Genomic DNA, 20,763 nt, shown 5'->3' with positions numbered 1-20,763 from the left:
GTCAATTGGCTTCAGCTACATGTATATATCTGAGTACATGTCAAGTATTATACGCATGCGGTATGACAATAACAATGTTTAAAAACCACGCTTACTGCTTCTAATGTATAACTTCTGCAATAGAGTGTAAGCTCTATATGCATTGCAGGGTATTCCGAATAATCACGGCAAAGTGATTCAATACAACAGAGAGCTTGAGTGGCTGCGAAATATGTTCAAGGATAGAGGGTTAGATACGTTTTAGAGCATATTTTAAAACAGAAACACATAATACATCAGCAGCGGCATTATTCTGTCGCAAAACTAAGATCAGTGGCGCGCTGTAGTCTTTGTTTTTGGCTGAACGATTCGAGCCGCCCGAACCCAGCCATGAAGTTATCCCCGGCTTCCGGTGGGCGATCTTCTAAAGTTCAGCGACAACAGAATAATACGCCATATGTCCACTCTCTTCAGATAAGTACTAACTAAGTCTTAGTCTTGTCTCGAGTTTCAGCCATGGAAAACTCCCGATCTTTCCTTTGGACAATCTGGATCTGTCTTGGTTAGCAGAGCGAAAGGGTTTGTGCGCTTTCCAGGGGCATTGGGTATCGGGAGGTTAACTCGGCACCGTGGCGGATCGTCGCGAACCGCATCTCACGCAAAGCACCGGCTCTGAGCTTCAGGCGACGAAAGTCGGATAGACACCACAACTTCCTTCTCATAGGAGGGTATAAACTAATATAAGTACCTATAGAGCACTCCGTGCGGAGTCGCCTTTGATTCAGACGGCTCCAGGATGACTCCGAGCTGCATGCAATACAGGGCCACCCACATGTTCTGCTTTTTTGGGGATGTGGTTGCCACCCTGCAAAGTGTTTGCAATGTCCCCTGCCTTTCGTGCGCGAATCTATTGAGCCTTTTGAGGATCAACAAGTGAGTCGCATGTTGCATTGCCACCGGTTCTGCGAAATACTGTCTTGAACACGTTGCCTTGTGCATCGAGTTCCATCGGCAACTTGCCTATATTTGTGCGAGTTGGTTGCCCAACCGTTATGATGTCCTCAGTTGTGGATCGACAGCTGAATTCGATGTTGAGTGGCTAGCCTGTACTGTTCATGGCGCGGCTTGTTTTCCCAAGGGGACAAATCCGACCGACTCCACTTATTTCGCGCGATCCTGATGTACTCCGTATGGCTCCAAGCTTCTCTGGTCATGGGTATTGGATAGTGGTCGTTATCTGACTCAGTTGGCCCTTATTACTATTATTACCCGTCCTCCGCTTCGCTGATGTCGTATTGTTTATGCTGCACTGTTTTCCTTCCTTCCCTTCCTCTTGGGCGTCTAGTACATGCTATGTTCTGCGCATTCCGAATTGAAGCCGGATTAGGTAAAAAGGCCGGCTGAGAAGAAGATTCGGGTTAGGATTCCCGACGTGTGCGCGTCCCTGAATCGTCATTACATGCTCTCCAGCTCTTCCTGGCTACTCTATGATGCACAACACAAAGGCGATAGCATGGCAGGCTGAGCCAGAGAGTGGATATGAGATTCATGACCCTTTGAGTTGCCGTTTCAAGGTATCCCCGTTTGCTCCGATTGGATTCCATGGTTCGTGTCTTGCGCATTCTGTTGCGCATAATGGCAACAAAAAACTCATAGCCCCTTGTCCTAATTGTTATATCATCGAAATTATGGAGAGATTTTTTACCTTTAGCCGTCTCGACAGAGGTTTGATACCGGAGCTATGCACTTTCGGGCTATGTAATGCTTCACTAGCAGGCTCGAAATATGATACCAGGGTCTTGATCATGTCATAACCACTTCCAGTCTAGCAAGTTCCGCGTCATCCTTCTACTCCCGAAGCATAGTATATAATGAGGCAGCTCCTCATTGGAAATGATTCTGAATCGCAAACGCAGCACCCGGCCTTTTCTACAACTCTACTCATAATGAATCGCCTTGTTGTTGCCCTCGCCATCTTGGCTACGTGCACTTTTGCAGTGCCTATCGCTTCTACAGCAGAAGACCTTGCCACTCGTGCCGAAGAATGCCCTGTTTTGATGCAGGAATCCTGCAACATAGAGGTACTTCCAAATTCCTTTGAAGCATAGGCTATCTTTGCTTCGAGATCTAGTCCTAACGTTCTTTCGCAGTGTCAAGACCAGGGACGAGAAGCCGGTAACTGCATTATGGAGAAGGCTAAGTATATAAACTTTCTTTAGTGTGATACGATTTGCTCTCCTAGATTAATTCACTGGGAGTCAAGTTCCAAGTCGGACCTGGAGTTTCATAGCTAACAATACGGAAAGGAAGAAGGAGAAATGGTGTAGCTGTTATGGAACTTCTCGCGTCCGGAATAAGCGAGATGAGCTGAAGCTGCATACTCGAGATGGCCTCCACCATCTTGACGAGGACGGTGATACTGAACGTCGCCGTCCACCTTCTCGTCGCCAATCTTCAGATGACCAGCGTACGAGGGAGAGCGGACGGACTTTAAATGCTCGGGACAACCTCCACCATCTTGACGAGGATGGTGATACTGAACATTGGCCCCCACCTTCTCGCCGCCAACATATAGATGATGAGAATACAACGGGAAGCTCGCATATCTTACAGACTCGAGATGACGTCCGCCTTCCTAGTAACACCCATGCCTAGAGCATGGGCATAGGGAGGAGAGTGGACGAACCTTCAGATAACACCACTCTAGAAGAACATTGTTGATGGTATTGACCGAAAAGAGGACCTACATTCTTCACTCTTAGAGGTCTCGGTTACCTCGAACCATACACTTTGTCCTCCGATGGTTGCATTCTTTACGTGTTTAGTTTTCAAAGGCAAGATGTCTTCCAAGAAAGTCTGACTATTCTATTTGATCAATTAGCTGTACCTTTTTTTCTTTTCTCGAAGGATTTGCTCAAGTCTAACCTTTCGTTTGGACTGGATATGTGTATTTCCACTTGCTTTCTTTTTCTTTGTTGGACAATACACATCCAATGTCGTCCCAACCCCCCTGCATAGCCGCAGAACCGAAACTTTCTGCGCTGCAGGCGGTTCAATTTTTCGCATGATTTGGACATTCTTCCTTAGGCTTTTGACCCTCATTCATGACTGATGCTGTGTCATTGCTATCAAGAATCAATCTAAACCTCTTACTTATATCAACCCTGGCTTAAGTATGGAATATCAATCCTCGACTCTATCCTATCACTCCATGTTCGTTAAAGCTAGTATCATAATGGAGCGGATGACATGTAAAGATATTAAAAGTCAATTTAAAATATTCTACCTTAGTATAAGTTTAAGGTGAATATGAACTTGTGTCATTCATAAATTGCATGGTTGAGTAGGGTCGTTCAATATCAATCAGGACATACATTCATCGTCCCGGCGCTCTCTAGCGGTAAACATTGCCAATTCAACTTCCTTCTAAACTTGACTCGGCCTCATCCTCTTATCCTTCAGATACTCGTAGTCCGGCATCGAAGCCCTAACCAACCTATTTAAGTTATCCGCTACCTTTTCGCCAAACTCTTCTCTCCACTTCTTAGCCTCAATATCGATATCGATGTTGCCTGCAGCCTTGTCTTTGAGAACGGCTTGCGATGCCGCTAGGGTCGATAGCATCCTTTGCGATTTCAAGTTAATTTCCCCGTCGTCCTTAATGATTTTTGCCTCCCAGGTGAATCGCAGGCTATCTCGGTCCAAGCCAATTTTGTCACTAAGCTTGAGGACTACTTCCGGGTGGTTGATAACGTCATCCGCGTCGACGACGATGGGATATACGTCACGTTGATCCTCTGAATCACCTGCCTTCCCGCGGCGCTTGGCGTACCAATCGTATGTGGTGCGTGGACAGTAAAGACTCATAAGGATGTTCATGTCAACCCACATGTCATCATCAACCTCTCTGTCATCCATTTTACGGACGTCGACCATCGCTCGGTAGAATGATGGAAACATCAGAGCAGGATGCCGAATAAGGAAAATCGGGTTCCAGGTATCCAGAAATTCGTCCGGTAGCAACGTTATATTTCCTTCCGACCTGGTCAGATTCGTACCGTAGCTTTCGTGCACATCAAGGGTCCATGGGCCTTCGGTGACACCATCTTCGCCGTAGTGCAACTTGAACTGGTGTACCGGTTCCAGCAGTAGATAGCTATGCTCTTTGACGAATACAATCTTGCCTTCCTTCTCCGCCTCGGAGACGTGATTTTGCAAAGTATCAAATGCTCCTTGGTAGGCGTGGCGCATTTGAGTCCGTTCATCGTCTGTCCAGTCCATGACATTTTTTACTCGAAGGCCCAGTTTGTCGGACAAGAAGTAGCTCTCGATGAAAAAGTACCCGTTCAGCCAGCGCTTAGCAACCTGTGGCTGTTGGTCAAGGCCTAGCATTCGGACGAGGAGGTTAGATGCGGAACGAGGGTGAGACAAGAGAAAAAAACGGCGATCCCGCTCTGGTGCCATTGTGGACTGCAAAAGATTTTCTGAATCTGTAATGCTCCTGCTGAGATCTCCGTATAATGGTGAAGTTGCGCGATCGAAAAGCGAGTAAAGTCAATTGGAACGGCCTTGAGGCTCTTGCCGGTATAGCAAAGCGGTAGAGAGCGTTCGGAGGGGGGTTCGAGGTCGTTTATATAGACAGCAAGTAGTTACCCACCACTCCTCCGTCGGTGGCCGGAGTGCAGTCTCCCCGCTCCTGAGTAACTCAGATAGTGACCGACGTCATCATGGGCCGTCGAGGATCCCTCCCTTTGCTGAAACAACCGCGTTCCCACCCTCCGTGTCGGGAGGATCTCCCGATCGGCTGCCCATGTACATTACCTTCAGGCTGTCGGAAGGAACTGTTTGTTGAAATCCACCATCAACAGGGCACTATTGGATGATGCCAAAGGTAACGACTTGTCGCAGTGAGTGCTAAGGGGTGTTGGTTTGATCGCACAACCAAGTTCAACAGCAGATCTTTTCGCGCATTCTTGACGCATTCGCAATTTGTTATGGAGTACTCCGTACATGAGATTGTAGCCAAAAGCCGTTCATCGGACAGGATAAACACGCGCGAGCCGGCCGTCCGTGGGATTCGTATTGAGTTTGCCCAAGAAAGCGTATTTTGCTGACACGCCCAGCGATCATTCTGATCGGTGTGGTGGTGAGAGCCATCAGATTCCGCCAGTTCACGATGGAACAGGGGTCTATGCAGGGGGTCACGACGACAGGAGCTTTCGGTTCTGTACACTGCTAGAATGGACGGGTAATTATCTCCGTGCGACCGGAAGACGGAGCAAAAGCAGCGCGAGCTGCCCTTTTGAGGCTTCGCTCAAAGGCCTCTTAAATTAGCTCGGCCTAGGCAGAGAGCGAAGACGAGGCGGACGGCCTTGCGGGAGCGCCCGGTATTAGTGAGCGGCGAAATTCTCGATTGTGCGACGAAACAACCAATGAAAACAAAAAAAACAAAGGGCCGGAAAGCTCAGTCATTCCCATGTCACTGTCCGATGACCATTTTTCGGAGGCCACGTTGAAGCAGTGACGGCTGAAGGCTGAAGAAGCGTAGGGGTGTCACTTGCAAGTGACCTTCACTTTCTTGGGCGGATGGCAATTTCCATCGCTTCCGACGCACTTTGTATGCCAATCCAGTACAAAGACTGAGCCCCAAATGGAGCCGAAACTGACTCCATATATCCGACAAACATGCCATGGACGGTGATATATAGTGGGATCCTCTTTTCACAATGGAATCGAGGCTCATTCCTTTCAGTGAAGCCGAGACATCAGTGAAGTTGACAGAGATTGACAAGTGCAACACCCACGTCCATTCCCACAGTGAGATTGCTGCTCTCATTCCAAAAAAAGGCCTCTCTCAAACGCAAAAGGCCATCCTTTTACACTAGGCTATACTAACACTGGGTGTTGCTGATCATGGACATTCAAGGGGTTGCAGACTGGCATATGTTCCAGCTCCCCAGGTCCCTGGCCAAAGAAATAACCGAGACTTACATTGTTTGGCGTGCGCGAGGGGGACTGAGCAAAAAAACACTCCAGGCCCTCATGGCTCAGTTCCCCAAACAAACGGTCTATGGCGCGTCGACCGAATCGGTCTTCAACTCGGGAAAGGAATGGTTCATGCGCCTCGACTTCTGCAGCGCCAAGGACGGCGAAAAGGGAGCTGCCCCCATCCACATCCTTGAAGATATCATTCGGGCGCTATGTTCTTCAGCACGAGCAAGACGCGCCTTGCTAGATGACCTTGACGACGACGAGGAGCGCAAGCCAAAGATCTTCCTCGTTCCATACAACAGAAATATGAATCCACATCGGGAATTCCGTGTGTTCTGCCCACCGCCAACCGGAGAGATTTCGTGTATCTCGCAGTACCGCTGGACAAGCCCATTTGGTGTGAAGGACCCTTTCGAGCAACAGAAAATTGCGTCGCGTATATTGGAAGGAGCCAAGGGGATCCATGCCCGCATCATACAACAGGTTCGAGAAACAGACGCCTGGATACTGGAGAAAATGCAGGAGGAGGGGTTTACTTTTGATGTTGTCTACGGACAGGCACAGGAAGTTTCACTGGTGGAAATCAATCCTTTCGGGGCCATGAGTGGATGTGGGAGCTGTCTCTACCACTGGCTGGAAGACGCGAGGACACTCTACGGTTACAATGACAAGGTCCAGGTGAGACTCGCGATCTAGCCTCCTCCAGTTTCTTGAAGACACCATTGTCAATCATCTGTCCCAGCGACTGTTTTCGCCTTGTGAGGAGTTAGAGCTATGAGCTTTACGGAAAATGCAAGAAACGCGAATTCAATTTTTAGTCAGTCTCTATTAACTTGTGATATGCCGATTCTAGAGTTATCGAATCGTGTTCTCAAGTTTCGTACTCTCTTAGACGACGCCGGGGCATTCTGTGGGCTGCGACTGGGCCATAGGTAACATCATGACGTGAATATGTTCTGCACCGCCAACCGAGATCACGATGGCGCTTATGAATTAGCTTGTCTGATACTCCTCCATGGACATCATTTCTCAACGCTGAAACATACGCTGTCCGCCACAGGCAGCAATGGACCTCTCCGATAAATGTCATTTCCTCACTTCGTAGTAAAGGGGAGCGTCCTTGATGGTCTCAATTCTTCGAAATGCTACCAGTGTGATTTAGAATATTCCACTAACTTCGCGGCGTCGGGTTCCTTTTCAACTCCGGGCCAGGTCATAAACTCTGATACTCAAATGCCCCTCCGGCCGATTCTACGTCATATACGGAGTACTTTTATGCTTTTCTTAGCCTTGTTAAAGCAAGTGTTAGTCAACCTTACAAAGAATGCATATGAACCGACAGTAATCATGGCTTCCATGTCCAAAGAGGCTATCACTTGCTCAATATGAAAGCCTACGCTGTGCTCAAAGGCTGTGGTGTTTTGCCTGAATTTCACTGAGGAATCTTCGTCCTCTCGTTGAACCTCAGTGGAGAATTCTGGAATGCAACCTAATCAGGACGGTGGTTAGAAACAGGCAGAAAGCATCAGATAGTTGTTTCTTTCTCCGATGGGCTCTGTCAGTGAGAGCCTGAGCTACTGTTAGGCTTTCTACGATACTCTAAACGCCGCTATAGCTGATAGAAACCCTTCGCCAAATGCGGGTAACTCTTTCAGTTGTTCAAGATTTGGTCCTGGGCGTTGGCGCTACGGAATGGAGCCCTCATTTGTACTGATGATGCACTCCATTATTAAAAAGGCAAGTCACTGACTGCATAAGACTATAATGAATAATAATGATAATAATATTAAAAGGCAATATCGGGCGAGTTCACGCGTCGGATTAAGGTTCTGCCAAGCCAGACGGTGCCTGACTAGCTCCATCATGTGACATCCATATTGGGGATAGTGCTTTCCCCACAAAAGTCAGCACACGGTGGTCTGTGCACGGGCCAGGTGCAGCTGCTCTTCCTGGTTTCATCGTGTCTCAGCACTCTTCGCGATCACAACAACAGTGTCCACAACCACAACCACCACGGCCAGAACCGCACAACCACCGCCCTCTGTCTACCACTGTCTCCTTCACAGGCCCATCACACTCTCTGTTGGACCATCGATTGCTCTGTGGCTCTGTGTCATATTTTGTTTCACTGTGAAAGTATCCATTACACCAATCACTAATTAGAACCCCCCCTGAAAACTGCTCCGTATTCGTCCGATCTCGGTCCAAACCCCCTTTTCAAGTTCCGAGCTGGTAGCAAGATCCAGGTTCAACCACCCTCACCTTCACAATGCCAGGAGTTCGTAGGTGTTCCTTTTCTGCTTAGGGGCCCTTTTGGGCGGCGTGCTTCGGCGTTGTACTAACCAGGAGCTCCTCATCAGCCCCCGATGCTCTCGATCAGCTGAAGAAAGGCTTCAAAAAATTCTTCCTGCGCAGAAAGAAGAAGAACGCAACCAAGGAAGATGAGCAACCCGCGCCGCCTGCTGAAAACAAGCCGGCTGAGACGCCCACCGCGCCTGCGACCGAACCAACCCAAACCTCACCACCTCCTGCCGCTCCAGCGGCTGCTCCAGTAGCTCAGACCCCCGAGGCTACAACCTCGGGTGCCCCGGCCACCGAAGGCGGTGCTCCCGCTCCACAGCCCGCTCAAGCTCCAGAGAACACCACGGCTCCAACCACTGAACCCGCTCCGACACCGCAGCCGCCCACGCAACCTGCAGCAACCGACGCCCCTAAAGAAGCTGCTCCCAAGGAAGAGACTCCTAAGGAAGAGACTCCTAAGGATCCTGCTCCTAAGGATCCAGCGCCCGAGGAACCGGTCCCCGCGGAACCACCCACACAAGGTATGTGATCGTCAAACCTCGATGATGGGTTGGATCTTCTCTGAGAAATATCTAATGCCGGGTTGTTATTAGCGTCAGCCGCCCCAACTGAGACTCCCTCTAAGCCCGCGGAGCCCACACCGGCTCCTGAGGCGAAACCTGCTGAAACCCCCGTAGCCACGGAATCCGCAGCAACTGCACCCGCCAAAGAAGAGGAAAAGCCAGCGCAACCCGATGCCACGCCGGAAACAAAAGCACCGGCTGAGAGTGAAGCTCCCAAATAATCAAATGAGTACCTTAGTCGAATCGACATTACGTCTGCAATGGAAGGCTTGCTGATTGTGCGCCGGGGAACAGCCTCAGTGATACCACTAAGCGAAGTTATGATGGCTCTGTTACGGATTTTCTTGCCTGATACCCTTTCCTCCAATGTATATTCTTTTAGCCGTTTCGCTTGCTGTAAATTACATTTTGCGTAATGCCGGCTCATATTTGCTTTCTACCGATCCAGTGTCCCTTAAACTGTTCTTAGTACGCGTTGGCTTATCATTCTTCAAGTTCGTAGTCAGACTGAATGGAAGGTGAAAGCGATGTGAGCTATGAATGATTTATCGGGAAAGTTATGCTTCATGGATGTTTTTCAATTGGTGCTTTCTTCCCTCGACGGCGGGCGGAATAGCAATAGCTTAGTGTAAATCTCTAGAGACACAGGGCATTGTATCTCCCCTTCTTTTCCACCTAATCCGAGCCCTCGCTATCGCTCTCCGGTTCGCTCATCCCTTTGCGCGCCTCGATCTGGTTTTCGCCGTTTTCAGCACGCATGGCGGCTTTCTTCTCCCGTTCTCTCTGCCTTCGCTTGATTTTCTTCTCTCGATTCCGTCTCGTTCGTTTCTCTTTCTCTGTTTCTTCGGTTGCTGCTTTTGCCGCCGCGCGCTTGCGGAGCACTATCCGCCTCTTCTTGCCTGGTTTCTTCTTTTTGGATCTTGAAGGCTCCGTTGTGGGTAGTGGCGTAGTGGTGGCGGAGGGAGCTGAGGCTCTAGTTGTGAAAGAGGACGGAAGCTTGATATGTGTTACGCGCCAGGGAAGATGGCAGCCAGGCTGTTGAATCGTCAGCGGAGATGACTTGTATACGGAATTCGCCGCGCGGCAACACCCCGGGGAGAAGGGGGGCGGGAGAGAGTGAACAACGTACCCAGATTTCTGATTGCGCAGCTGCCAGCACTTCCTCCGAGGTAACAGCGACTTCAAAAAACTGCTCCCTAATATTCTGCCTCTTTGAATTTTTGGATTCCGACCCCGGGAATGCGGGCTTAAGGTCCTGCGCACCTCCACTAAACACTCGCATTACGGATTCCGGATCAGAGAAGTAATACTCCCATCCGCGAAAGGGAACGAGGAACCCTCCTTCTCCAGTACGGGCCGGGGTAGGTGAACGGAGCCTAATCCTGAGCTTTTGTACAGCCGGAACACGGGTATTCACACGCTCTCTGCCTTCAGCTTGGCCGTCACCTTCGCTGCGCTTCGCGGTGCTTCCATGCGGCGTCGCGCTTGGTGCGGCGGAATGAAAGAGTCTGAACTCGAATTCCTGCTCCTCCTCCTCTTCATGTTCGTCTATAGGCTCTAGACCTGTACCTATAGTCGTCGCACTTGTAACCGGAGGTGCCGTGAATATCTCGAGTGAGGAGTACGCTTTTCGAAGTGCGTCTGTAGCGTAGGCGGCTGTGTCGCTGGCGGCGGGGGACTGGGAGCGGGGAGAGGAGGGGGACTTGAGATCTTCACGGCAAACACTGCGGGATCATTAGTTGCGGATGCGATGCTGCTCTTGGGTACAATGAGGAAGAAGCAAGGGAGCAGGGCGCAGAGTAAGGACATGGTCCACCAGTCAATAGGACTTCTGCCGGACGAAAGCAGAGAGAGGGTAGGTAGTTACGTACCGCTTTGCATTGGGCAGCTCAAACATTTTTCTTTTTTCTTAAAAAGGACAACAGACAGCAGTAAGATGAGTGTTTTGTCAGTCGATTGATCAAATTTGTCGCTTGTTGAGTTCAGATATTCATCCGCAATCAATGATTCATTGCAGCAGATCGTCCGGGTGGTGAAGAATCCCTGGGTTGGCCCGTTGTGCCCCATGATTGGGCAGCCCCAGCCCTTGTGCTCCGATCCCTGGCGGCTTGTCACAGTAGCGTCAGTGCCAGTTCATCGCAGCCGAGAAAAAAAAAAAGACACCCCCTCAAAGGCAGGGAGAATTATAGTCAAATGTCCCTCCAGCCCCTCGAGATCGCGCACCCTCCTGCAGCTAGCAATCGGTTTCTTTTCTTCTTGACTGCAGGCGCGTGCAGTTTCTCTATCCCTCATGGGTTGTGATCCAGGCCCACTGCCTGGCTGAATCTACTCACTTCTTTTCCAACAGTCCTTAATTGTTGTGACTTTTTACCCTTGTGATTTTTATCGACATAGACAGTTACTTTGTAGCTACATCTAGCACTTTATCTGGTTGATTGAGGTGGAGGCGCTTCTCCGACTCCAGATTCAATGGGCATCTGCGCGTCTTGCCTGGGTTTGGCGAGACGGGAAAGTCATGACGTGAGGCTCCCCATCTGCATTGATCGCAATCATATTTTGCGACGTTGCGATCTCATTACCGGCATCCAGCTAACTTGATCGCGCAAATTCAGTCCGAAGCGTCACGGTTGCTAGATGACGATGTCTATCAGCCGGGCTATAGCTACGGTACAGTTCAGGCACAGCGTCACGGGCCCGATCCGGAAGACCTGAAGCGCGAAAGAGAAGCCTTGGAGGCAATCTGCCAACGCACATCGGAGTATGCCCTCCCGCGACCCCTTTTGCCCAGCTTCTTCTTCATCTAAGCTGATTCAATGCTCCGTGCATCTAGCTCCGTAATTGATATATGGGCCGTCCAGTCGCAACCATTAGTTCCTCCCGCGCAAGGCAGCACAGCTACCACAGCATCCTCCTCCCGCCTCCCCAGCAACGATCGAGCAAATGTGGTCTCTCCGACACTGCTGTCAAAAGGTGAAGACGCTTCGGCACTCGCCCATCCAACACATCCGCAAGAACGCGCAGATCGATCCCCGTCGCCCCTTCCAGGCGAGATTCCGGGAATGAGATATGTCGCATGCCGCGATGCCGGACTGGGAGAGGCCACCGAACTATCCGCCGTACCGAGACACTGGGGAGAAGTCGTCATGACGAATCGAAGAGGAAGAAAGAAGAGACCGGGTATCAACGGGACCAATGAAGATGGCACCACGGCGGACGATTTCTTCGGAGCATTGGTGGTGAAGTAGATTTTCGTACCAACGTCCCTGTGAACATGGGGGAAAAGCTCGCGTGGAGCGATGGAAACAGGATTAAACGAAGCTTCCAAAATAGCCCTTTTGACCGCACGGCAGGATCAGGCTACTGCGCTGGTGTCCTCGACTGCTACCTCGACCAAGTCGACCGCTCGTCATTCATTTTATCACATTTGTATCGTGGCAGATGATAGTGCCCGGAACCACAAGACACATTTCCTTTTGCAAATAACGCTTTTAGACTCGTCCCAGCGCCGTTATACATTCTAAACGAGGATGTCCTCAGGTTGCCGGTATTTTTCTCTATCGTTCTCTCCTGCTTTTTTTTATCAATACTCCTTTCTTTTCTTTTCTTTTTCTTTCCTTTTTTTTTTTTTTTTTTTTTTTTTTTTCTACTTTTATTTATTTACCTTGCAAGAGCATCGGAGTCAGTCTTGGGCAAGATGGATAGCGATGTACATATTCGGCTTTCAGTATCATGCTTCCCGGCATCAAAATTCCTTAGCGAACTACCATTTTTTTGGTTCACGCTTTTGAGCTGGTAACCGCACTTCATCTAATGAAAATTGTTCTTTTACACTAGTATCACTGTAACTAAGAAGAGCGAACTGTAGATTTATATACTACTTTTGTCTCAAGTTCATGAAGAAAACTACCCGGCATAAACAGGGGATCTTATTTATCTTATAAATCCTTACTACATACATTGAAAGACAACGCCGAAGAGCTTATTCAATTAAGACAATGCTGAATGCGACACCAGTGAAAAAAGAAAACTAGACAGATCAAAAGGCTGGCCAAATCAAAGCCGATGCATGCATCTTCTGTCCCCAGAACCTGGGTACTCCATTGGTGTATTATGCTTGACACCAGTGCCTAACGCCTATAGCACCCCTCCTTGAAAGATGGATCCGTCCTCATTTCCGAGAGAAAAGGAAAGAAAGAAACTTGAGAGAGAAACGAACTCCCAGATGCAGCAAAGTGAGTAGATGAAAATTGAAACGGGAGGGGTCACACGTCGTCCATCTCGCCGGCTGGTTCTTCGCCGCCAGACTCGTAGCTTCCGACTGAGCTCATTTCGTCCTCCTCACCAGTATCCTCGCCTGCATCGTCAGCGGCATCTTTACTTGCGTACTTTGCCACATATTCTAGTCAATGAACGTAGTATTAGCGGAGCAAATCGTTGAACGGGAGAAGTAGGCAGCATGAGGTATACCTCTGACTTTAGCCTCATATTTGCTGGGGTCCCGCAATAAGACGGCCGCAGCGTCTCCGTTGAGCGGATCGGACGGGTTTGGATAACGCAATAATTGTGGGAGGAAGACCTCGAATATGTTGATCATGTCATACATCGGCGACCATGTTTGATTGATGACGTCCAGGCAAACAGATCCGGACCTGGTCGCTTGTCAGCATGCAGTCGTGGTGTATCCCATTCTCAAGTGCAGCTTACAGTTCATCGATATTCGGGTGGTAGATACGGTTCACGAAGCCGATGCTCGGGCTCTTGTAAGGGTACTGGTCCGGGAGCTCCACATGTACTTTCCAGAGGCCACCGGCAAACGGTGCTGTACGGTGTTAGTAACGGAGTAGGATGGTGGCTCCTACAGGGACGACGCACTCTCTTCCGGACCTTTAAAGCGGACGTAGAATTCCTGCCTGCAAAGTGAGATTCCGGTTAGTATTCTTTGAATGCGGTTGGAAAGCAGTATTCTGGTGCACGTACACTAAATCGGGAAGCCTTCGTCAGTGATGCGTCCATACAAACATTTCAGGACCCAGTGACCGAGACTTACTATTGTCATTGACGAGCGTCACCTCATAGTCACTCATCAACCTAGCACGGTCGTACCAAGGTTAGCAATCCGGAGAAGCGTAGGGTCTCCCAGCGGGAAATTCGTAGAGAGGGGAGCAAAACGAAGGGGGTATTGTACATCCTGTTCACCAAATTAGCAAATACCTTCTGGCAAAGAGCAAGAAAAGAGGGCCTCACTTCATGACCTGCGGTAAGAGGACCCCGAAGACATCGGAGATGGCAGTCAGCAAACAGTCCCTTGAAGCACACACATTTTCAAGCCATTTGACGGTTCAACGCGGGGCATACATCTGTCTCAATTCTCCGCTTTGGACTACTCATCTTGCCGAAACTCCAATGGGTAAGCTAGACGCTTGCGGGGTTCTGATGACGATAGGATAAGTTTGTGAGTAACTTGTCACTCGAAAGCCGGGGGTTGAGAGCGTAAATGCGAGTTTATCCCAGGAGTGAAGTGAAGTGGGAGTCCTGTCGAGGGAGCGAACTCGGCGGGGTAAGGATGCAGGGAAGATTGTCAGTGCGGAATTGGGGGCACGGATCTGACACGGCTAGATCGAGCAGATAACTAGTCATTAATGGGAGCAATGTCAGAAGGAGTCTAGGAATAGTTAGGAGCTGTGTGTTAGTTAGTTAACTAGCAGAGCGTAGGCGACGATGCCCACCTTGAGACTCAAGGATCTGCAGGCGGTCGAGAAGCAAAAAAAAAAAAAGGCACCGGAGACGTTAACAGCGCAGCGACGTTGAAGAGGCAGAGAGATGACGTTGGGAGCGACTGGCTTTGGGTTGGAATTCACGCAGCCGGGCCGGCTTGTCGGGCAGGTGGGTAACTAACCACCCAACTAATTAACTCCTCCGTTCTCCGTAACATAAGTCCACTCAAGAGTCAGTTAGTCAGTTAGCCGGTCAGCCAGTTAGTTCGGTAGCAACGAGTTGACTCGCTGACTCGACCGCCGCCCCCGGGCCACCGCGTGGTTCCATTGGCTTTATTCTCTGCAAGTCACACATGACCCGGCAGCCGGCAGTTCACACCATTCACAGTCACCGGCGATGGCGCCATCCTTGGTCTGTGCGGTTTTGCTCACGTTCTCGAAAGGAGCCATGTCATTTCATAACGGAGAGAGCATGATACATACATACACACACACACACACACGCATACTTGAAAGCAGGGCATCAGATAGTTATATAGGGAGGTGTGATGCTGCCAGTCAGCCATGTTCAACGGATGAACGAAGCACAAGCGCTGCACCAACCCGCATCTTCAACAGCCAGACATTAAAGTCGAACCTGCCTTTCATATATATATACCACCCTATATCTGCTGATTATCGAATGCACACAGTTCACAGACCAACCAAGGTCCTCAACTTCGACAGGCTAATTACCTTAAAAAAGATGACTCTCGAGTGACACCCAACCAACCATCCGCGGCTGCTCAGTAACCGCGCTCCTGTTGAAGACAGCATCCGTCAGCTCCGCCATCTCTAGCCAAGGAGAAAAGCCATGACGTGGTTGGGCTGTACATACCACCCAGTTCTGATATGCAATGAAGTCATCAATGGTCACTCCTATCATCGATGAAGGTCTCTGTGGCAATATTATCGACCCTTCACGCGACGAAGCGCGTGTTGAGGCCGGTGAGATCGACGGGGGTCTAAGAGTTGCCGCGTCTGATCCGGGATTCGGGACCTGCGCCGGGGATCGATCCTGCTCGCGTGAGTTCGGGGCATCGTTCGTCAGATTCTCTTGCTGTCCTCGTTTAAGCAGAAACTAGAGGACAGCAGGGGAAAAGGGTCACAAACATTTGTGGTTTCCTGCCCCCCGTTCTTCGATGAGAACCATGACTTGACTTTGGTCCACATCCGACGGCATCCCGAGGGCGCTTCATTCTCCTGCTGATGCGCTTGTTAGCAATGGTTCATTTCAAAGTGGTGAGGGGGAAATGCACAATTTCATCACTATCACCATCTCCACCACCGCAACAAAGCAGCTTGTTCAGGAAGGCCATGGTCAATGCTTAAAAACACTTTGTACAACCAGGGGCTCTAAGAGTCCGTGCCAGTGGTTGAAAAGGAATTCAGCAGTGTGGAAGATCTTGTTGACAAGCGTGAGCAATGACGTTGAGAAACTGAGGATGACAGGGGGTTCGTCGGTGTGACCTGGGGAGGCCAGGAGGCAAGCCGCTCAACAGCCGCACACATGATCATGGCTTACCAGATAGGGCGACAGCAAGCAGCTGCTGCAGAGACTTTGTTTTACTTTTACCGGTGGGACTTTACACCTCTCCTAGCCATCATCATCTAGGCCCTTTGTCTGAGCATGGATATACACATATATATATATCCTGCCACACGGAATGCTACGTTACCCAGCACCTCTATGACCCTGAATTAGTATTGGAGCACCCGAAAAGAATTGCACATAGGTCATATGTCTATGTAGCTATGATTATTATGAGACCGTATGGAGTGTGAACGCAAGGAAAATGAACCAGTTTTCCTTTGTAACCAAGTGATCTATGCAATGTTAAGCCACAAATCCGGCAACAACCTTATCCAAATCTTCTTCATCCAATCCCAAAAATTTATTCACAAACTCTTCTTTTCTCTCCCAGTCTGCGTGTAATGTGCCCAGGACCCAGACCAGTTCCTCTGAGCCTACAATCCCATTGGCATCTGCCTTGGCCTTTTCCTCCTTTACAAAGGATTGAGAGTCGGTACGAACCACCTTCCAGGACTGGCCCGTCGCCCGTTCAAATGCTCTCACAACCTCCATCTGCGTTGCACAGAAGCTCTGAATGTAAATGACCTTGTTCTTGATCTCTTCCGCTCCCGACTTCTCCAACACTTTCACCACGGCAGCGCCAACTTGCGGCAGCGTACTAGCGGAGCAGCGCGTCTCTCCGTCATCCAATACTTCCGCTGTGCGTGATCTTATATCGATATGCATGAACCTCAGGGCCTCAGCATGGAAGAAATGCCCGCAGACTATACCAGTCCAGGAGAAATTCTCATGGCGAGATGCCAGCTGCCGTAGATACTCCCGCACATCCGCCTTTCTCTGGTAGAGCGGCACAAGGTCGCGGGTCAGCTGGTCCTGGGAATCGCAGCTGCCAAAGTCGGCCGGTATGAAGTGCTTCACGCCAGCCGTGACGGCGGCGTCCGCGATACGCTTCTGGAGATCGGCCAGGGTGCCATTGACGGTGACCACGACTGCGTCTATACCTTTGAGCGCTGCGACAAGCTCATCGGCGGGGAAATCGTCTGAGATAAACACCGTCTGGACTGACTGTGGATAGGTCGAATTTGAAGTGGAAGATTTGCGCTTCAGAACCGTGACGTTGAAATGTCCTGATGACGCCAGGGCCTTGAGGACTGATGGACCGAGCTCGCCATCTGCTCCGACAATGGCGACGTTGTGAATGGGCATATTGGAAACAGATTTTGGGTATTCAGGAGGGGATTTAAGGAACTAGATGATGCTCTTCAAACAGGATCGAAGAGCGGGGGAGTAACAAAGTCGTTTCTTTAGTGTCCAGTGCTTGAGCTAGTCTTGGTGGGACACTGTACGGCTTCGTAAGGTCTGATCCACAGGACCGGCCCATGATGAGGGGTGTGGACCTTGGAACTAAATGGGACGAGAGATGTGGCACCCTGAAGACAGGTTTCCAGCCTGTTGTTAAAGTTGTGGATGGTGGCGCCGAGAGCTCCGGTGTCTTGAGGTGATGATGAGTGCAACCAGCCAACGTAGTTTAGCTAGTTATTGTCCCTCTCTCAAACCATCAGCACCACCACCTTGTTTGACGGTAGCAATACCAACACCTCTCAATAGGGTTTCTTGCCCCTCAGCCCACCCAGTCAATACCTTCTTGTCTCTAGGAATCATGTCCGCAACTCCACCAATCCCGTCCCCAGGATCTTCCAAACCTTCCTCCCCGCGGTCCGCCTCCCGCAATCTCGGACTTAACACCAGGCAAGCCAGTCGGCCCCAGATCGGAGCCAGAAGAGATACCAATAATGGCTCAGAGTCACCGGCGGCAACGGCTCCAATTCCCGATGAGGACCACGGCGCAGAACTGCCGTTGACAATGACGGCATCCGTCATTCTCACCGGGCTACCGAAAGATGCGCATCGAGCATTGGCGGATGTGGAAGTGATTGATGCGGGGAAAGGTATGCTTAACCATAATTAATGCTTGAAAATAATATATGATCCTGCGATAATCATTTATCGCCATGGGAAAAACTACTATATGGAACATGGTTGTATACATACGTCCTAATTTCTGTACCGAAAGCTGCATCTTGCTAAAAAGCGCATATGCCCAATATACAAAGCACCTGTATTCCACTCACAACGTTTACATAGTAACCGTCCGTTTCCACCCTCTCCCTTCAGCTCCAATCCTCAGAAACCGGGTATTCAAAATCAGCGCCTCCCAGAAATTCGAAACTGTCGTTCGATTCCTGCGCAAGAAGTTAGATTGCTCGGAATCGGACTCAGTGTTCTGCTATGTCAACAGCGTGTTTGCACCGGGACTGGACGAGAGTGTGGGCGGGCTTTGGAGGGTGAGCTGCATGATCCCTTGAACTTATTCTCCAAGGAACCCTGTTTTGGAATTGATTTAAAGAGCTAATAGTAGAATACAGTGCTTCAAAACTGATGATCAACTGATTGTTTCTTATTCTATGACCCCAGCATTCGGGTGAGAGGTCCGGGGGTTAGGTTAAATTAGGATTCAATGATTCTGCAGCAATTACTGCTACTGGCGCTTGGGGTTGTCTATCTCCCGATCGTCTTCCAATTTGGAATCGCATATACGGGGCAAGGAATAGCACCCTCGCGGTCAGTTAACGTGCATTGGAATCAGTCTTGCTGGTATGACACCTGCATCCTCGCAGGAGACTGAATAATAAAGATAAAGTCTGAGCTCCAGGGAGAATGCAAAAATGATGACAGCATACGAAGTTATCAAGAGGGTTTGTTACAAATGTTACAACACCACCCCCCCAAATAGCCTGGTTATTCCGGCACCCCTCCGCGAAAAATCAACCCAAAATAACCTGTTATTGTATGCATGTATATAACAGTGATGAAGAACAGGGAGAAAGTCCAAGCAATCATGGAGTATGTATTTATTTGATGTTTTGGTATATTTGAGAGGTCTAGCTGGACATTATATCCAAGAAGAATAAAGTATAAGTAAAAAGTTATCAACAGAGGGGTATTAAAGAGAAAATGTATGTATGTATGTATGTACGTCATTGTACGAATGGCGCGAGACCAGATCCATCGCAACACGTCAACGACAGCGAAAGGATCAATGATGCTCATCGACAAACTTCTGGAATTCTTCCACGTCTTCCTTCACGGAAGGATATGTAAATTCCTTGGACGGGTACTCTCGACTCTTCACTTCGTTCCTGTACTGCTCGATAGCCCTCAGACTCTCACCCCACACATCGCCATACTTCTTCACAAATTTCGGCAGGAATCTCCCTGGGGGGAAGTTCCCAACCATATCCACCTGCACGAGCACTTGGCCCGAGCAACCATTACCCGCGCCGATACCAATTGTAGGTATCTTCAGTTTCTTGGTGACGATGCTCGCAACCTCGGCAGGAACGGCTTCGAGAACTACCATAAATGCTCCGGCATCCTGGACAGCCAACGCATCGTGGAAGAATTTGATCGCTTCCGCGGTGGATTTACCCTGAACGCGAAAGCCACCCAGAGCATTTTGCCGTTGTGGGGTGAGACCGATGTGGGCGACGACGGGAATGCCGGCTTGGGTTATTCGCTTGATTGTCGGTGCCATATCGGATCCGCCTTCCAGTTTTACAGACTGTACCCTGCCTTCTTTGACGAGGCGAATGGCTGTCTGGAGGGCCTGTTCTGGGGATATTTCGTAAGAGCCCATGGGCATATCTCCAATCTAAGTAAAATTTGCAAAGTTAGATGCTGTAAAGCGATAAGAAGAGGAGGGGTAAAAAAAAGACATACAGTGAACGCTGTTGTGACTGCCCTTGAGACGCTCCGGCAATGCAGTATCATCTCCTCCAGGCCGATCTCACTCGTATCCGCCATTCCCAACGCAACCATGGCAAGGCTGTCGCCAACAAGAATCATCTCCATGCCCGCCGCCTCCGCAACATGGGCGCTGGGGAAATCATGGGCGGTCATCATGGTGATCGGCTCGTTCTTCTTGTAAAGCGATTGCAGAGTCTTGACGGTGACCTGCTTTCTAGGATTGATAGGTGCTGCCCCCATTGGGGAATGGGAGCTCTGGCGCCTCTGATTTTGTTGCGGGGTCGGAGACCTCAGCGCAAGGGGAGCAAACACTTGTGAGGCCATGGACAGCGTTGCTCTAGGCCTAGCCATCAGGAGAGCCGGACGAGCCGAGCGCACCACGTGGGCAGGAGAGCGGAGAACCATGGTCTGCAGCGCGCTCTGTGTTTGTGTTTCTTCTTCGTCTTCGAGAGAGAGACGCGGAGAATTGGGTTGAAATCAGGAACTCAAAGAGGGGGCGTGGCGGGCAACGGAGTGTTGGCGATGACTCCAATGTGGAGAGGATGGAGGAACCGCGTCCATTGCGGCCACAGTCTCAGCTTATATTTGTTGCCTGTCGAGGGGGAATTTCGAGCGACGTGCTGGTATATGCAGCGTAGACAGGAGAATATTTTCGGCCATCGTTCACCTACTTAACCGGCGGAAGTCACGCTGGCCGAGGCAGGCTAGGCTCGATCCGGCTAAGAGGTCGTGTGCCCGCCGCTGAATCCGAGATGTTTTTACAATATGATATGCACAGAGACGGCGATGGATGGATGTGTGATTCTGATTCTGGAGCAACAGCGTTGTATATTTG

At 49.9% G+C, this 20,763-nt stretch overlaps 11 protein-coding genes across 11 annotated transcripts; 5 read left to right on the top strand and 6 right to left on the bottom strand.

Annotated features, from left to right (window-relative positions):
* Positions 1-1,850: 1,850 nt before the first annotated feature.
* On the top strand, positions 1,851-2,711 carry D8B26_001986 (uncharacterized protein; the record flags this gene model as incomplete). The annotated part of the gene is made up of 3 exons (XM_066123699.1): positions 1,851-2,060; positions 2,130-2,179; positions 2,286-2,711. The coding sequence occupies 3 exons, from the start codon at positions 1,851-1,853 to the stop codon at positions 2,632-2,634; spliced, it is 609 nt and encodes a 202-aa protein (XP_065979774.1). The 3' UTR covers positions 2,635-2,711.
* A 694-nt stretch (positions 2,712-3,405) lies between these two features.
* On the bottom strand, positions 3,406-4,443 carry D8B26_001985 (uncharacterized protein; the record flags this gene model as incomplete). The annotated part of the gene is made up of 1 exon (XM_003065931.2): positions 3,406-4,443. The coding sequence occupies one exon, from the start codon at positions 4,441-4,443 to the stop codon at positions 3,406-3,408; it is 1,038 nt and encodes a 345-aa protein (XP_003065977.1).
* A 1,449-nt stretch (positions 4,444-5,892) lies between these two features.
* Positions 5,893-6,666, top strand: D8B26_001984 (uncharacterized protein; the record flags this gene model as incomplete). The annotated part of the gene is made up of 1 exon (XM_003065930.1): positions 5,893-6,666. The coding sequence occupies one exon, from the start codon at positions 5,893-5,895 to the stop codon at positions 6,664-6,666; it is 774 nt and encodes a 257-aa protein (XP_003065976.1).
* Positions 6,667-7,941: 1,275 nt separating this feature from the next.
* D8B26_001983 (uncharacterized protein) lies at positions 7,942-9,264 on the top strand. Its single transcript, XM_003065929.2, has 3 exons — positions 7,942-8,252; positions 8,331-8,792; positions 8,865-9,264. The coding sequence occupies exons 1-3, from the start codon at positions 8,240-8,242 to the stop codon at positions 9,053-9,055; spliced, it is 666 nt and encodes a 221-aa protein (XP_003065975.2). The 5' UTR covers positions 7,942-8,239; the 3' UTR covers positions 9,056-9,264.
* Positions 9,265-9,399: 135 nt separating this feature from the next.
* On the bottom strand, positions 9,400-10,732 carry D8B26_001982 (uncharacterized protein). The gene is made up of 3 exons (XM_003065928.2): positions 10,706-10,732; positions 9,964-10,558; positions 9,400-9,869 (listed from the first exon to the last, which is right to left on the bottom strand). Exons 1-3 carry the CDS (start codon positions 10,729-10,731, stop codon positions 9,510-9,512), a joined length of 981 nt encoding a protein of 326 aa, XP_003065974.2. The 5' UTR covers position 10,732; the 3' UTR covers positions 9,400-9,509.
* Positions 10,733-11,263: 531 nt separating this feature from the next.
* D8B26_001981 (uncharacterized protein) lies at positions 11,264-12,593 on the top strand. Its single transcript, XM_003065927.2, has 3 exons — positions 11,264-11,354; positions 11,447-11,592; positions 11,665-12,593. The coding sequence occupies exons 1-3, from the start codon at positions 11,304-11,306 to the stop codon at positions 12,077-12,079; spliced, it is 612 nt and encodes a 203-aa protein (XP_003065973.2). The 5' UTR covers positions 11,264-11,303; the 3' UTR covers positions 12,080-12,593.
* Positions 12,594-13,096: 503 nt separating this feature from the next.
* On the bottom strand, positions 13,097-14,608 carry UBC8 (Ubiquitin-conjugating enzyme E2 8; the record flags this gene model as incomplete). Its single annotated transcript, XM_066123698.1, has 8 exons — positions 14,561-14,608; positions 14,190-14,463; positions 14,079-14,086; positions 13,854-13,922; positions 13,707-13,744; positions 13,539-13,653; positions 13,302-13,483; positions 13,097-13,233 (listed from the first exon to the last, which is right to left on the bottom strand). Exons 2-8 carry the CDS (start codon positions 14,220-14,222, stop codon positions 13,097-13,099), a joined length of 582 nt encoding a protein of 193 aa, XP_065979773.1. The 5' UTR covers positions 14,223-14,463; positions 14,561-14,608.
* Positions 14,609-15,333: 725 nt separating this feature from the next.
* D8B26_001979 (uncharacterized protein) lies at positions 15,334-15,906 on the bottom strand (the record flags this gene model as incomplete). The annotated part of the gene is made up of 4 exons (XM_066123697.1): positions 15,334-15,348; positions 15,426-15,647; positions 15,701-15,790; positions 15,847-15,906. 4 exons carry the CDS (start codon positions 15,904-15,906, stop codon positions 15,334-15,336), a joined length of 387 nt encoding a protein of 128 aa, XP_065979772.1.
* Positions 15,907-16,338: 432 nt separating this feature from the next.
* On the bottom strand, positions 16,339-17,373 carry D8B26_001978 (uncharacterized protein). The gene has a single exon (XM_003065925.2). The coding sequence runs from the start codon at positions 17,325-17,327 to the stop codon at positions 16,425-16,427; it is 903 nt and encodes a 300-aa protein (XP_003065971.1). The 5' UTR covers positions 17,328-17,373; the 3' UTR covers positions 16,339-16,424.
* A 312-nt stretch (positions 17,374-17,685) lies between these two features.
* ATG12 (Ubiquitin-like protein) lies at positions 17,686-18,722 on the top strand. Its single transcript, XM_003065924.2, has 3 exons — positions 17,686-18,070; positions 18,267-18,466; positions 18,548-18,722. The coding sequence occupies exons 1-3, from the start codon at positions 17,782-17,784 to the stop codon at positions 18,605-18,607; spliced, it is 549 nt and encodes a 182-aa protein (XP_003065970.1). The 5' UTR covers positions 17,686-17,781; the 3' UTR covers positions 18,608-18,722.
* Positions 18,723-19,196: 474 nt separating this feature from the next.
* D8B26_001976 (uncharacterized protein) lies at positions 19,197-20,590 on the bottom strand. Its single transcript, XM_003065923.2, has 2 exons — positions 19,902-20,590; positions 19,197-19,833 (listed from the first exon to the last, which is right to left on the bottom strand). Exons 1-2 carry the CDS (start codon positions 20,331-20,333, stop codon positions 19,219-19,221), a joined length of 1,047 nt encoding a protein of 348 aa, XP_003065969.1. The 5' UTR covers positions 20,334-20,590; the 3' UTR covers positions 19,197-19,218.
* Between the last annotated feature and the right edge of the window lie 173 nt (positions 20,591-20,763).

The sequence above is a fragment of the Coccidioides posadasii genome, chromosome 1 (assembly GCF_018416015.2).
Source record: "Coccidioides posadasii str. Silveira chromosome 1, complete sequence".
Lineage (NCBI taxonomy): Eukaryota > Fungi > Ascomycota > Eurotiomycetes > Onygenales > Onygenaceae > Coccidioides > Coccidioides posadasii.
The sequence above is the reverse complement of the archived record's forward strand: the minus strand, read 5'-3'. Positions and strand labels throughout refer to the sequence as shown.

Bases quoted from the DNA above. Each gene is read 5' to 3' on its own strand.
- D8B26_001983 (XM_003065929.2), top strand. The intron at 8,793-8,864 runs GTATGTGATCGT...GGTTGTTATTAG, and splicing joins CGCGGAACCACCCACACAAG to CGTCAGCCGCCCCAACTGAG.
- D8B26_001982 (XM_003065928.2), bottom strand. From the start codon at position 10,731: ATGTTTGAGCTGCCCAATGCAAAGCG. The intron at 10,559-10,705 runs GTACGTAACTAC...ATGATCCCGCAG, and splicing joins GAGCTGCCCAATGCAAAGCG to TGTTTGCCGTGAAGATCTCA. The intron at 9,870-9,963 runs GTACGTTGTTCA...ACGATTCAACAG, and splicing joins CTGCGCAATCAGAAATCTGG to CCTGGCTGCCATCTTCCCTG.
- D8B26_001981 (XM_003065927.2), top strand. From the start codon at position 11,304: ATGGGCATCTGCGCGTCTTGCCTGGGTTTGGCGAGACGGGAAAGTCAT. The intron at 11,355-11,446 runs GTGAGGCTCCCC...GCGCAAATTCAG, and splicing joins CGAGACGGGAAAGTCATGAC to TCCGAAGCGTCACGGTTGCT. The intron at 11,593-11,664 runs GTATGCCCTCCC...CCGTGCATCTAG, and splicing joins ATCTGCCAACGCACATCGGA to CTCCGTAATTGATATATGGG.
- D8B26_001978 (XM_003065925.2), bottom strand. From the start codon at position 17,327: ATGCCCATTCACAACGTCGCCATTGTCGGAGCAGATGGCGAGCTCGGT.
- ATG12 (XM_003065924.2), top strand. From the start codon at position 17,782: ATGTCCGCAACTCCACCAATCCCGTCCCCAGGATCTTCCAAACCTTCC. The intron at 18,071-18,266 runs GTATGCTTAACC...ACGTTTACATAG, and splicing joins AGTGATTGATGCGGGGAAAG to TAACCGTCCGTTTCCACCCT. The intron at 18,467-18,547 runs GTGAGCTGCATG...AGTAGAATACAG, and splicing joins GTGTGGGCGGGCTTTGGAGG to TGCTTCAAAACTGATGATCA.
- D8B26_001976 (XM_003065923.2), bottom strand. From the start codon at position 20,333: ATGGTTCTCCGCTCTCCTGCCCACGTGGTGCGCTCGGCTCGTCCGGCT. The intron at 19,834-19,901 runs GTATGTCTTTTT...AATTTTACTTAG, and splicing joins CAGTCACAACAGCGTTCACT to ATTGGAGATATGCCCATGGG.